At 36.4% G+C, this 14,492-nt stretch overlaps 1 protein-coding gene across 1 annotated transcript in view; it reads left to right on the forward strand.

Moving 5' to 3' along the window:
- The first annotated feature begins 208 nt into the window (after positions 1 to 208).
- LOC128862872 (discoidin domain-containing receptor 2-like) overlaps positions 209 to 14,492 on the forward strand; it is a 30,640-nt gene continuing 16,356 nt past the window's right edge. Inside the window, exon 1 of the mRNA XM_054101654.1 lies at positions 209 to 540. Within this exon, the coding sequence (XP_053957629.1) occupies positions 502 to 540 (39 nt within the window). The 5' untranslated portion in view covers positions 209 to 501. The remainder of the gene's footprint in view (positions 541 to 14,492) is intronic.

The raw sequence follows: 14,492 nt of genomic DNA on the forward strand, positions 1-14,492 counted from the left end.
TCCATTTGGCAAAAGTGGTGGAAGGTGAATGGCGTATCAAATGAGGGTTAAAAACGTTTATTACCGCGAGGCAGAGAAATGGCAGTGAGTGGCAGCAGCAACCACCGCCGCCACGTGTTTTTCTTTGTTGTTGTGTGCACTGTTTGATATATGTTGTTTAACTGTTTATTTAATTTTTTGATTTTGATAATTCTTTTATTTTTGATTTTTCTTCCTCTTCATGTATTTGTTATTTTTTTTTTTTTTTGTTTTTTTGTTGAATGAAATACACTTCGCCATTTTTAATTGAATTTTCAATTGCCAATTTCAAGTGCGGTTTTGAGTGCAGCGCATATTCATTTGCAATTTGTTATCCTTTTATATTTGTTTATTTACAGGAGTTGCATTATTGGCCCGGAATTGACGATAAAAGTCTGCTCCATTGGTACTGTGATAAATCGTATCGCTTATGCGGCCGACTACTGCCAGCTGGAGGGTACTTCCGGACGTCAAACGCAACCGATGCCCATACGTTGGATGGCCTGGGAGAGTGTATTGCTGGTGAGTGGAAATAACTATGTATGTATATGTGAATTTATTTGATTATGTCTTATTTCATGGGAAATGGGAAGAAGGGTATATTTTCAACAAAGAAATTACAAATAAAGTGGGTGCAATCATGATGGGGTCACCACATACTGATACGTTTTGATTATTGTTATTTTTCTAATTAACTTTACAAGTTTATAAAAACTGTAATACATTTTAATTATTTTCAAATTAATTTTAATTATTTTCATTTTATGAAAGATTTCATTTTGTACCAAACACTACATGAGTCTAGGTCTCTTACTTTCTACAAAATTTTTAAACTTTCACCTAACTTTTATGGACTCTTCACAGTTTTCTTACGAATTTTCAAAAAAATTTTGATTACGCAGTTTTATAGCCCATTAAATTCTAGTATAAAAAAGTGTAAGTCTTAAGTATCTCAATATTGTTATTGATTTTTGACAATTTTTTCAGCTGACGGTGTTGGGTGTATTTTAGGCCGGGTCGATTTGTGGGGAGGCAAAAAAGTCGCCCCTTGCTCTGTGAAAATCATATTCTAGGGATCAAAATAAGAACCATACCTCTAAAACGAATTCTGATGTCCCCCAATTTGGGTCGAACTTTTTAGTTTCTTTTCTATAGCTCACTTAAATTAATTTTTTCATTTATTTACATATGTTCTGACTAAATAAATTTCTTAAGAGAAAAAATAGATATTATTATAATATAAATAAATAAAAATAAAGAATAAACATAGTCATTTAGCTGATTTTTTCATGTAAAGGCCAAAAATGGTGATATTTTGAAATTGGGGGACATCAGAATTCGTTTTAGAGGTATGGATCCTTCGGCAAAGTTTCTTATTTTGATCCCTAGAATACGATTTTCACAGAGCAATAAGCGATTTTTAAGGTAGTAGTCTGGTAACTTACACGTTTTTTGAGGCCATGTTTGGGACATTTTTTGGAAGGGAAAATAAAATTCAATCGGTTTGATTTTCTGATATGTTATTAAAGGAATCAGAAGGTGTACAAAAATTTTTTTTTTTTTAATGTTTTGATACTATTTTTGTACACTGCAGCAAGCGGCAAAAAAAAGAGGTACAGTGGCTGGCCGGCGTGATTTCGTCACTTGTGGTCATCTGAAACAGAAAAAACAAATTGCTTATTAATCAGTGTGCTTGTCGTTCTGGCGGATAGTAAGATCAAATGATTTTGACAAAAAATAACAAAATGGCGGACTTCGTAAGAAAATTACCCTTTTTTAAAGTGGAAATCAGACTAAAAAATGGAAAGTTAGGGACGAAATAAATTAAATCTATTACCCGCCAGAACTATTGATGTGTAGAAAAACATATCTAAATTTCAGCTCAATCCGTTAGATAGAAAATTTGTTTTCACGAGGGCCATCCGGAAAAACGTTGTTTTGAGAAAAACGCGTTTAAAGTTTTAGCGTTTTATAAAGAAAACGTACAAGAACGGTAAGAAAAAAAAATATCAAAAATTAATGAGAGTCTTCAGCCACTTCAAACGTGTTTTATATTATACTTAAGTGTAATAGGCTATAAAATTGCGTAACCAATTTTTTTTATTCTGATTCAAATGTGGGAAATTTCAAAGAAAATTTGTCGAATTTGTACGAGACTTGTTCAAAGATTGAAACTTGGATTAATATAGAATGAACTATATTTTTATAAAAACCTAGCTGTACCCGGCGCGCGTTGCTACTCCAACAACTAATGGCGAGTTATATCTATGAACATGTCATATTCGTTTCCTCTGTGCAAAAATACATGATCATAATAATTTTTATGACAATCGGTTAAACGGGGCAGAAGTCGCTACTCAGCCTTCTCCGTGGAAAAATACATATATATACCAATTTTTATAATAATCGGTCAAGTAGTTTTTGAGTTCATCGATGACATACAGACAAACATTAATTTTTATATAAAGGATGGTTAAGTTTCAAGGGCCGGTGTTAATTTTGAATAAAATACAATTTTTTCAGGAAATTATTACTATTTCTCTTTATTATGATAATATTGGATTGGCTCACGTATGGAATAAAATATTGGGGGTTCTATGTCGTTAATGTGCCGCATTATTTATCTCATCCTTTAGCTCTTGAATTGTTGCTGGCTTATCGGCGTTTACCTTTTCTTTCAAATAACTCCAAAGAAAGAAGTCCAACGGCGTCAAATCACACGATCTTGGCGGCCAATTGACATCACCGCGACGTGAGATTATTCGGCCATCAAATATTTCGCGCAAAAGAGCCACTGTTTCGTTAGCTGTGTGACAAGTGGCACCGTCCTGTTGCAACCGCCTATCGTCCACATCTATATCTTCCAATTCGGGCCATAAAAAGTTCGTTATCATCTCACGATAGAGAACACTATTCACAGTAACTGCCTGACCGGCCTCATTTTGGAAAAAATACGGCCCAATGATGCCGCGGGCCCATAAACCGCACCAAACAGTCATTCTTTGTGGGTGCATTGGTTTTTCGGCAATCACTTTTGGATTATCATTCGCCCAACTGCGGTAATTCTGCTTATTGACGAATCCACTGAGGTGAAAATGTGTCTCATAACGAATCACGAAGTGCGCGATATGCATTTTGATTTGAACGCCCGTTTTCATAATAAGGCTGAATAACTTTAACGCGTTGCTCGATTGTGTATCTTTCGATGATTCGAATTGAACTAGTCTGAAATTAAAAAATGTCAAATAAAATGCAGAAAAACTTGACATTCAGCATCGGCCCTTGAAATTTAACCACCCTTTACCTGAATGATCTACATGACTGTTTGAAAGGTGGTCTACTAATTGATGGAATAAATGTGCACCTTCTTCTAAATACTGATGATATTGTTCTTTTGGCGGATAATCCTAATGTCACCTATGATTAAAAAAATAAAAATATTTTGCGCTTAGTGGAACATGGAAGCAAATTTAATGAAATCATGATAGTCTTTAGAAAAAGTGGTCAAATTTAATAAAAGGTTAAAGTATTATTCCGCTTGCGAAAGACCTTTCTCATAAGCCGGAAATGTAATGCTTACTTAGTGAAGACGAGTTTGGCGGCTGACATTTCTAAATCTCGTAATTTAGGTTTACAAAACCTTATAAAAAATGCTGTATATAGACTTTTGTCCGGCACTGTATGTATTTATATATATACAGGGTGTATTTATATATATACAGGGTGAACGATATGTAGTCTTACCAACTTCACATTGCTTGTATCTGTAAAACAGCTCAAGAACGTCAAAATTGTTCTGATGACAGTTCAATATATTGTTTATAAGCCATCAAAAGCATTTGCGTCTCAGTTTTGTTGAATTTTTTTCCTGTAATGGAATTCAAACGTTGTATTTGGCTGGAAAATCACACCCAGCCACTGTTCGTGAGCTCAGTCACCTCAAAGTGAATAAAATGTTTGTGAATCGCACTGTAAAACTTTACAATGATTCTAGTAGTATTACGAAACGCTATGGAGGTGGACAAAAAAAACCTCAACAACGCCAGAAATGGTTCGGAAAGTGAAGGCTCGACTTGAACGAAATCCACGTCGAAGTGGAAGAAAAATGGCCAAAGAACTGAAAATATCGCAAGACAGCATTCGAGGCATATTGAAAAATGAGCTCACGGTCAAGGCTTGCAAGTTCCAAAAAGCACACGATCTTTCACCCCAGCAAAAAACAGTTCGGTGCGAAAGAGCAAAAGAGTTGTTGCGCTTGCACAAATTTCCTAACATTGTGTTTTCTGATGAAAAAAATTACCCAATTGAGCAGTTCATAAACACTCAAAACGATCGTGTTTACTTGACCGAACGCTCGTACAAGAATTTGAGCCTACGTATGGCCACTCGAAGTAATTTCCCATCGCAAGTAATGGTTTGGGCCGCAGTGACCGCTGATTGACGCTCTCCAATCGTTTTTATCGAGCTTGGTGTCAAAGTGAATGCGATTTATTATTGGAAAAATGTTTTAGAAGCTGCTTTAGAGCCGTGGACACGCAAACATTTCGGTCGTAGACCATGGACGTTCCAACAGGACTCGGCACCGTCTCGTAAAGCTCGTGTAAACCAAGAATGCTTCAAAAATCATGTTCCACACTACATTTCGTCCACACAATGGCTTTCGAATTAGCCAGACGCAAATCCGATGGACTATTCCATCTGGTCCATTTTGGAGAGCAAGGTGAGGACTAAAAAATATGCCAGTATGGATGCGCTGAAAAAAGCGATTATACGAGAATGGGCCAAAATACCTAAAGATCCCATTCGTGCAGCATGCAACTCATTTGTTGACCGTTTGAAGGCTATAGTCAAGGCAAAAGGTGGTCGTATCGAGCTAAAGAGAATATATGTTAAAATTGTAATCATTTTTGAACAATTTTGTCTTTGAAATCAATAAAAACTAATTTCACACAAAAAATTTATGGTGTTTTGAATATCGTTCACCCTGTATATATGTTTTTTTTTTTTTTTTTTTTGAAGGCGCATACAAGTGTAATCTACTCTTTCAAAATAACTTTACTCTGTTATCCGGTTGCTGTATAAGCAAACGATAAGGTTGATCTTTTCTTAAAAAATTCTGCAGATCATTTAGATTTTCGTATCAAGTATCGCATATACGAGGTGGTGCAAAATTAGTCACTCTATCGAGAGCTCTTAAAATTTTTGCAAATGGAATCGTATCTCAATTTGACACTTGTGAACTAGACAGCTGTAGTACCCAAAGACAGACGCAATGGAGCGCATAAATTCAAAAGAAAGATTTCCATTACTCAAAATCATTAATTTTTTATTTAGTTCAAAAACAAATTCGGATGATTAATTTTGCACCTTTTTGTATTATCATTTATTAGTATTTAAAATTTCTAAAATTCCTGCTCCACAGCTGTAAAACTGGCAGCAAAATAAGTTAAAAAATACAAAATAAAATAAGATCTATACTCTTGCTTCCGGTGTACTTTTACGCTCCATGGCTTCAAGTCTCCGCGCTATACTTCAACCCATTCCTCGCGAGTAACGCGCGAAAAAGTTTCATCCTTTCATTTCGTTCATAATTAAAAATTAATGAAGAAATTTATAATTTTCGAAACTGGGACAAATATAATTGGCTGCAGGAAGGAAATTGTCAATATGCGGCGGCGTCTCACCACTACCTCCGCAACTTGCCGCACCACCAACTGCGAGTACTGCTCGTATCGCTGTAGGGCAATGACAGCAATTCGCTAAAGTTATTTGTACATACGAACATTGTCTGTATATGTAAGTGCGTGAGTGTGAGTGCGTGAGCACAGTACAGCCATGCATGTGAGTTGGTGCGAAAGATGGTGGAGATGGCGATGGTGCAACATTTTTACTACAACAAAAAATAATGATTTTTAATTACTTTCCATTATGAGCGTTTCGTATCGATAAATTTCATGGGATTAAAAAAACACATAACTTTTACATTAAAATGTTTCAGTGAATAATGAAATGTGGCATGGAAGTTTTAGTGAAAGTTTTAATGTTGAAATTGAAATGTATGAGGCTACTAATGGATTGAGAATTTAGTGCAATAATCGTCATAGGGATTGAGGTCAGTGTGGTGGTAAAAAATTGCTCACGCATTTAAAGGCTTTGGGTATGTAAAAACTATTTATTTATTTATAATTTTTTTGTTGTTTTCTTATTTTTTTTTTTTTTTTTTTTTTTGTGGAAAAAACTTTAATTAAACCCCATTTAGCGCCATAATTACTATTTTGTAGAAAATACAATTTAATGAAAGCATTTATGCGCTTATAAAGTCTATTTAAAACGTATGTATGTGTGTGTGCACATGCAATGGCTGTGCATAGATTTAAATATATTTATTTGGAATATTTAACAGATTACCAGAAAAAATAGATTTTTACCATACAAATGCTTCAACAATCTACTGCCAACCTACTGATAATGCGTACGAGTATTCGGGTCATTCCACGGCAAGTGCGCCAGCCCACTGCCCAGAATAGGTTATGATTAAAAAGTTGTCTATGAGTGCGTGAGCCTATGATATTGAAAAAATACCTTTCGAATGCAGTTTGCGCGGAATTTGCTTAAATTATTTTCTCAAATTTCTTCGACTCATTTGCAAAAATTTTTAAGGTGGTTTTTGGCGTCACTGAATAAGAATTTGTAGTCAAATTTTCAAAACTCAAAAGGGCGAATGAATATCTTAAAATTCAATAGATTCACTTGAAGCTTGTTACTCCCATGATTTTAGGATCGCTAAATTTGAACTCGAAGTCAATTTTTCGAAATTGTAAATAGACGACCAAAACGTCTAACGTTTTTCGCAAAGACAGAGACGCTGCAAAAACAGGGTGCTTGCGCGGGGGTGGTATTCTTATTGCTATCAGGTGTCACTTAAACGCATTTTTGTGCCCCCTCAGGAACGGTGACTCTCTACTGGATCAGATCTGCGTCTGCATAAGTAGTCCCAACTCACAAGGCTCTTTATATCTGATTGCCTCGTATTTGCCGCCTGAAAGTTCATACGAGCTGTACAAAGCGCATGTTGACAACATAGTATATCTTGTCCTAAATAATTTAAATGACAATAATTTATGTGTGTTAGGTGATTTCAACTTGAGTAAAATAAATTGGTGTGCTAGTGCCTCTAACTCTATTCTCATACCAAATAATGTAACTGCAAACCATGAATAATATCTTATTGATAATATTCTTAGTCTTAATTTATTTCAAATTAATAATTTTGTTAATTCTCTGAATAGAATCTTAGACCTCATATTTGTAAGTGATAACATAAACTACGAGATCAATGAATGTTTGAATTCCATAACTCCAAAAGGTAAGCATCATTTACCCTTAGTTGTCAAAATCGACTTTTATAGTTTTGCTACTATTGCATCTGATGTCAGGCAATCATTCAATTATTCTTTATGCGATTTTATCAATTTCAATGACTTATTACTTGACATTAATTGGGATAATTTATTTGCTGAACTTGACACATCTAGTAGTTTTTCTGCGTTTAAGTCCATTTTGTCTAAACTCTGCCTAGATAACATTCCGCTCAGAAAGAAAAAGCCCTATAAATTGCCCTGGTATTCTAAGTCTCTGAAGAAGCTTAAAAATCTTAAAAATAATTATTTCAAGAAGTTTAAATCTACGAAGAATCATTTGTACTTCGTTAAATATAAGCAAGCGTTAAAGGATTTCAACGATTTAAATAAATCTCTCTATAACAGCTATATTACCAATATAGAGTTAAACATTAAAGCGAAACCCAAAATCTTCTGGAAATACATAAAATCTAGAAGGAGTAGTGCCAGTGTTCCCACTGGTATGTTTTTCGATAATAGCCAAGCGCGAACCCCAACTGAAACGGCAAACTTGTTTGCTGAATTTTTTAAATCTAATTTTGCTGACGACGAACTTGATCGCCCATCCGACTTTTCTTCTGACTTAGATTATGCCCTGAACTTTGGAGGCCTTTGCCTCTCTTCTGAGGATATTAGTAATGCTTTAACTAAATTGAAATCATCCTCTCAAACTGATGCTGATGGACTTTCAGCAGTTTTGATAAAAAACTGTCCGGCCTTCGTCTATCCCCTGAAAATTATTTTCAACAAATCTTTATCGTCGGGGTGTTTCATTGACGTTTCATTACGCCCTTCTTTAAGAGTGGCAATAAAAATGACGTTAGAAATTATAGACCTATCTCTAAGCTGTCGACTATTTCCAAAATTTTTGAGCATGCGGTCTATGCAAAGCTGAGTTTTGCCGTTAAATCTTTAATTTGCCCTAATCAGCATGGGTTTATTGCTAACAGATCTACAGTATCTAATCTGGCCGTTTTTAGTGAATACTGCATTGATTCTTTCTCCGCTGGCTTCCAAGTCGACTGTATTTACACCGACTTTTCGAAAGCCTTCGACAAAGTTTCTCATAGAATCTTAGTTAAAAAATTAGCTAGTCTTGGCTTTCATTCTACATTTCTGCAATGGATAAACTCTTATTTGAGCAATAGACGCTGTGTTGTAACAATCGATGGTATTTCATCTACCTCCTTTGCTGCCATCTCAGGTGTTCCGCAAGGAAGTATCTTGGGACCGCTTTTATTTGTGTTATTTATTAATGACATCAAAAGTTGTTTCACATTTGCTAAATTTTTGCTTTATGCTGATGACCTTAAGATCTTCTCAGCGATCAAGACGCAAGAGGATGCCATTAAACTTCAAGCCGATATGAATAGGCTTTACTTCTGGTGCCAGAATTCACGACTTTCGCTGAACTTATCTAAGTGCTTCCAAATATCTTACTCTAAAACATCTAATATTTTGTGCACTAAGTACAGAATCTCGGCATGTGTCCTGCAGTGTGTTAGTGAGTTTAAGGACCTTGACGTCATCTTCGATAACAAATTCTCTTTTAATAACCATATAAATTATATTACTTCTAAATCTTTTTCGATGTTGGGCTTCGTCATACGGATCGCCACTAAGTTCTCTGATCCCTATACCATTAAGTTACTGCATACATCTTTTGTTAGATCTCATTTAGAATATGCTGCTTTTATTTGGAGACCTTGTAGTCAGCAAGCTATTAATAGAATCGAACGTGTGCAAAAAATATTTCTCAAATATGCCCTTCGGTCCCTGAATTTTATTGATCATGCTTATAAGTCTCAAGTCCTTAGAGATTCGTAGGACTATACTGTGTCTGTCTTTTACTCATAATATTATTACTGGAGTAATTGATTGTCCCTACTTGTTGGAAAGGATTCGATTTAATGTTCCCCAGCGATCTCTTAGGAACTTCTACCCTTATTATGGGGGAAACTTTAAAACTAAGTATGCCAGCAATGCTCCCATTACTCGTGCTTTACGGGAATTAAATGCCGTTCATAATGATGTTCTTCTTGATTTCTCGCTTTCAAGAACAGCACTTTTAAATCTTTTGAATTCTATATTATAGTTAGTTAGTAGCTAGTATAGTTTTTAAATATATTACATATAATATATTTGTAGCTTAATCTAAGCAACTTTTGTATCATAGTCTGTAAGGATTGTAATTCATAGACTTAAATAAATAAATAAATAAATAAATAAAAAATATGGTGGATATATATTTCTTTTAAATCTCTAAGTTCACATCAAACTTGTTACTCGGGGGTTTTTAAATATGATTTTGAAGTAAATTTTTTCCAAAATAGAGAACGGAAAATCGCAAATAATACGTAAGCCACCGTAAAAAAACCCGCCGTAACAGAGTGGATTGTGCCCTAGTTGGTTGATAGGTTAAAGTGGTGATTCAACCAAAATCCAACTTGTTTAATGGATATTTACAGCATAAAGCCTGAGTACCCGGATTCAAATTTACTGTGGGCATGAAACATCAAGTGATAGGTTTTTCAAGTGAAACTTCTTAAGCGTCGATGGACGAGTTAGAATGCAGAGTAAAACTTCAAGGCCATGCAACGTTTAGAGCATTTTCCTTCCGCGAGAGAGAAAAAAGATATAACGTAGAGGAAAAGGAGAGAGAGAGTTATACTTTATATATATCTTAGATAAGCTTTAGGCTATTTTTCCTGAGTTTTTCCTTGTGGTTGCTAATTTCTAGTGAGAAATAACACTGCCTACTTTTTGGCGGTTTGTTAGAAATATACTTTTGGCGCCTACTTTTTGTCGTTATATTTCCTTGGTGCCTTTTGTTGGGGCGATCTTTGGTCACAATTTTTTGGCGTTTTTGCTGCCTACTTTTTGGCGCTCATTTCCGTTTCCTGGGTAGTGCATTTGCGTACTATAAAATGCTATCCATTGCGGCATCGGATTTATTGGTATTGCCTTGCGGTAATTTGTGTCGTTGCTGCGGTCCTGGAATCGCTGCGTTTCTGCGGGTGATAAACGCTAGGAGTAGCACGCGTTGTTGCCATGGTTTGTGTCCAACGTTTACCTACACCGGTTGACCCTTCTCCGCTTTTTGTAAATTTAGTCTATTTGTATTCTCTGCAAATGTTGTGAATTTATTTAGATATATATTCTTTCTCTCTCCTCTCCCTCATTCTCTTTCGGGTCTCTCTCTCTCTCTCATTCTCTTTCGGGTCCCTCTCTCTCTCATTCTCTCTCGGGTCTCTCCCTCTTTCTTTGTCTGCCTTGAAAGTTTCACTTCTGTTATGTGTACTACGCTACTCGCACTTTTTTTATTTTAATAACAGACGACCGACAATGGAAAACCTCAAAGTGTATTTCTGACAAGAAAAAACTTCTCACAAAAAGCCTATCTGCCGTTCGAAGGCGGCATAAAAATGTAGGTCACTCCATTTGTGGAACCTGCATAGGTCCTTTAAGGCCATCAGTCATGCAGACGATATCACTTTAAATTCTTCAAAAGTGTCTGACTTGTAGAATAAAACCAATGGGTCTAGTCACCGAGTCACGGATTGTTGTCTTAAAGTTTAATAGTCCAAAGAACTGAGCATTGAAAATTAACTAACGCAGGTAGCACTAGGCCGCAATAGGACGGAGAATTTCCGAACAAAAGAATATATCTGATTTTTAGTGAGACTATACCATCTTTCATTAACGATTAACAACTAGAAATTTCTAAAGGTTGATCAATTTAGAAGTATCGAATTTTACATTGAAATAAAACAACGAAAATTTAAATTTATTCGGCAATGTTTATAATTTTTGTGTAGAACCATTCATAGCATTCATTTTTTAAACACAATCCCTTTCAAGTATTGGCCGTAACTGCGCCATAATTTGTACACCCGTAAACACCAATTTTGAATGACTTGCTGGAGGACTTTGGTCGGTATCGCAAGCATAACTTTAGTAGTGTTCGCTTCCAATGCCACAAACGAAGCTGGTTTAGCCACAAGGCATTTAGACTTTACGTACCCTTACAAATAAAAGTCCAAAGGATATCACACGATTTTTTCTGGCCAATCCACTGGTCCGAGATGAGAGACAAGTTGCTCACCAAAACGACGTCACAGTACATCCATTGTTTCACGGGCTGTGTGGCAAATAGCGCCGTTTTGTTCGAATGTTGTGGAGATCACGGGCTCCAATTTCCGGCATCTAAAAGACTTTTATCATTGGCGCCATAGCGTTAGCCATCCATTGGGACTCCGGCACCAGACTCGTCTTTGAAGAAATGTAGGCGAATGATTCCTCCAGTTGCTCTTCAATCCAAATAGGGCAATTTTGCTTATTGGCGTAGCCGTTAAACCAAAAATGAGTCTCATCGCTGAACGAAATACGGGTCCCACAATGCGGATCTTCGGCGAGTTTTTTGAACAGCCTAACTACTGAAACTATGACGATTTGGAAAGTCGGCCGGCTTCACTTCTTAGAGAAGCTATATTTTAAACGCTTTCACTCCAAGATATTTGCATAAAATCGTCCAAGGAGTGCCATAAGATAGGACAAGTTGTTGAGATCGATGCCGAATCGATTCTTCCGGGTCTTCGGCAAAACTTTCATTTACAGCCGCTATATTCTCTTCACTTCGGGCTATACGTCTAATCGATCGAGTATCATCCTAAGCGTACGATGAGCCTGAGCGCGCGGTGAACACTTTTCACAGAGCGTGGATTTTCGTAATACGACTTGTTAACGCTGTTGAGGCGTAAGTCTTTCCACGATAAAAAGTCAATGGATGTTGAACAAAATTATGTATTCAGTTTAACAGTAAGCACACGTGATCTGTCGAAAAGCCTCTATTGGAAAAAGTACTTCCAATCTGAGCACCCTTTATTGCGGAAGTTGCTTTATTGTGAATGCGCCTCTGGTCGCAAAATTAACAATTATGCAGCAATCTTCAGATAATCACTTCTCACTGCAATGTGACTTTCGAAAATCGTTTCCCCTCCCCTGGCAAGCCATAATAAGCTGAGCTGTTAACTGCCTTTCCCACATTTGCCATATTGTGAAAAATACACTGGCTCCACAGCAGCACCACTTAAAGCCTTAACCCTTTTCGCCAAATTTTAATAACGCGCAAGCTGCTATGAATATACGAGCATAAGTAATATTATGAGCGCAGAATTTACAATTTACGGCTAACAACAAACAGAAGGATGAAATAAAATGTATAAAATAACTAAAGTAAATGAAATGGCAGATAAACGTATTTTTTCTAAAGCTGCACTTGCACACACCCACACATATACACACAGTACATGTGCACACATATACAATAATACTTTGGCCCAAAGGCAGATGAGAGCAAATACATAAAAAGTGCAAATAACTAGCAAAGCTGAGCTGAGATGAAATGAACTGAGATGGGGAAGGCTTATCAGCCACCCAAGCAAAGCGAGAATTACTTTAGCGTGAATTTACTGCCGTAAATGGGTGAGTGGGGACAGTGTGAGTGGTAAAGGTGGCCAAAATAGGAAGTGTGGGTGAGTGGAACTGAAAATGAGCTTGAGACTGAGTGCGACTGAATGCGGGATGCACTTTTCGAGTAGCGCCAGAACGCGCTCGTATTTTCACATTTTCGCGTAATCCGCGCACCAGGCGTATAAATTTTCATTTAGCGCGTATTTTCCACACGAAATCGTACGGATGGGATTTAGAAAATTTTCAACGTTGCACTCCGACAATTTTTCTTTTTTATCCAAGTGTTTTATGTGTGGAAAAAATTTGGGCAATTTCTTGTTTGACTTTTTATTTGTATTTTTTTGAGTTTTTTGCACTTTTTTGTATTACTTTTTGTTTTTGCGTACCATTGTTTTTTTCTTTTCTGCTTTTTTTATTACTACTATTACCTACTATTTTAATTTTTTTATACTTTTGTGCACAAATTTTCAGTTAGTTTAGTGTACGCTTTTAAGTATTTTTTCCAGTCAATTCTGTTGGCATTTAATTTGGGTTGCTGTACTCAGCAGCTGTCTGCCGTGCATGTGTATGTGTGTGCCGGTCCGTCTGTGTTTGTGTGTGTGTGTGTGTGCATCGCACTTTTCTGATAGTAATTTTCTGTGAAAAGTACAAATTGGCCGTAAAAGTGCGGTTTAGGGGCACTTTTTGCTAGTTCACTTCACTTTTTTCTCTTAACTTCCATTTCTGTTGTTTTTTCGCCTCTTTTCCCCCTTTTTTTTGTTTTTTGTTTTTTTTTTTGTATGTTGGTGTGGGCTTTAGTGCATCTCAATTGTGGTAGGGGCAGAATAGTGTCTGCTGTGGCTGACAGCAAACACTCATATCTCCTTTTGAATAGAAAACTGATTGTGTGGCATAAAGTGAAATAAAAACAAGCCAAATAAGTGAGGGAGCAATGACTGAAATGAATGGAAAGCAATGACTGCGTGAATGAGTGAACGAATGAATGAGTGAATGACTATCTAAATGGCATGAATGTATGAGTATGGCCAAAAGCGTCGGTTGGATTAAGTTGCTAACACAAAAACAGCTATGAAATGACTCTGGATTTTTGGATGAAATGAGAAATTAAAATAAAAGGCAGCAACTATGGCAGAAAAGAGGCACTGACATGAATCCTTAATAGCTTGGAAATTGCTATTTGGGCACACCCCAAAATAACCGAATGCCAACGCTTTAAATTATAAATATTTGCGCTAAAGAAATGTTGTAATTAATTACGAATCGTCAAAGGAAAACTGTTTTATGGTGAAACCCTCGCCGTCATACTCAACTCTCAGATTTGAATTTAGTTGTCTAAGACTAATTTATACAAATTAATCATGCAAATGATATGCACAGCAAAAAGAGCTAAGTATGCGATGAAGGAGGCCGCCGTAGCCGAATGGGTTGGTGCGTGATTACCATTCGGAATTCACAGAGAGGTCGTTGGTTCGAATCTCGGTGAAACACCAAATTAAGAAAACCATTTTTCTAATAGCGGTCGCCCCTCGGCAGGCAATGGCAAACCTCCGAGTGTATTTCTGCCATGAAAAAGCTCCTCATAAAAATATCTGCCGTTCGGAG

The sequence above is a fragment of the Anastrepha ludens genome, chromosome 5 (genome assembly GCF_028408465.1).
Source record: "Anastrepha ludens isolate Willacy chromosome 5, idAnaLude1.1, whole genome shotgun sequence".
Lineage (NCBI taxonomy): Eukaryota > Metazoa > Arthropoda > Insecta > Diptera > Tephritidae > Anastrepha > Anastrepha ludens.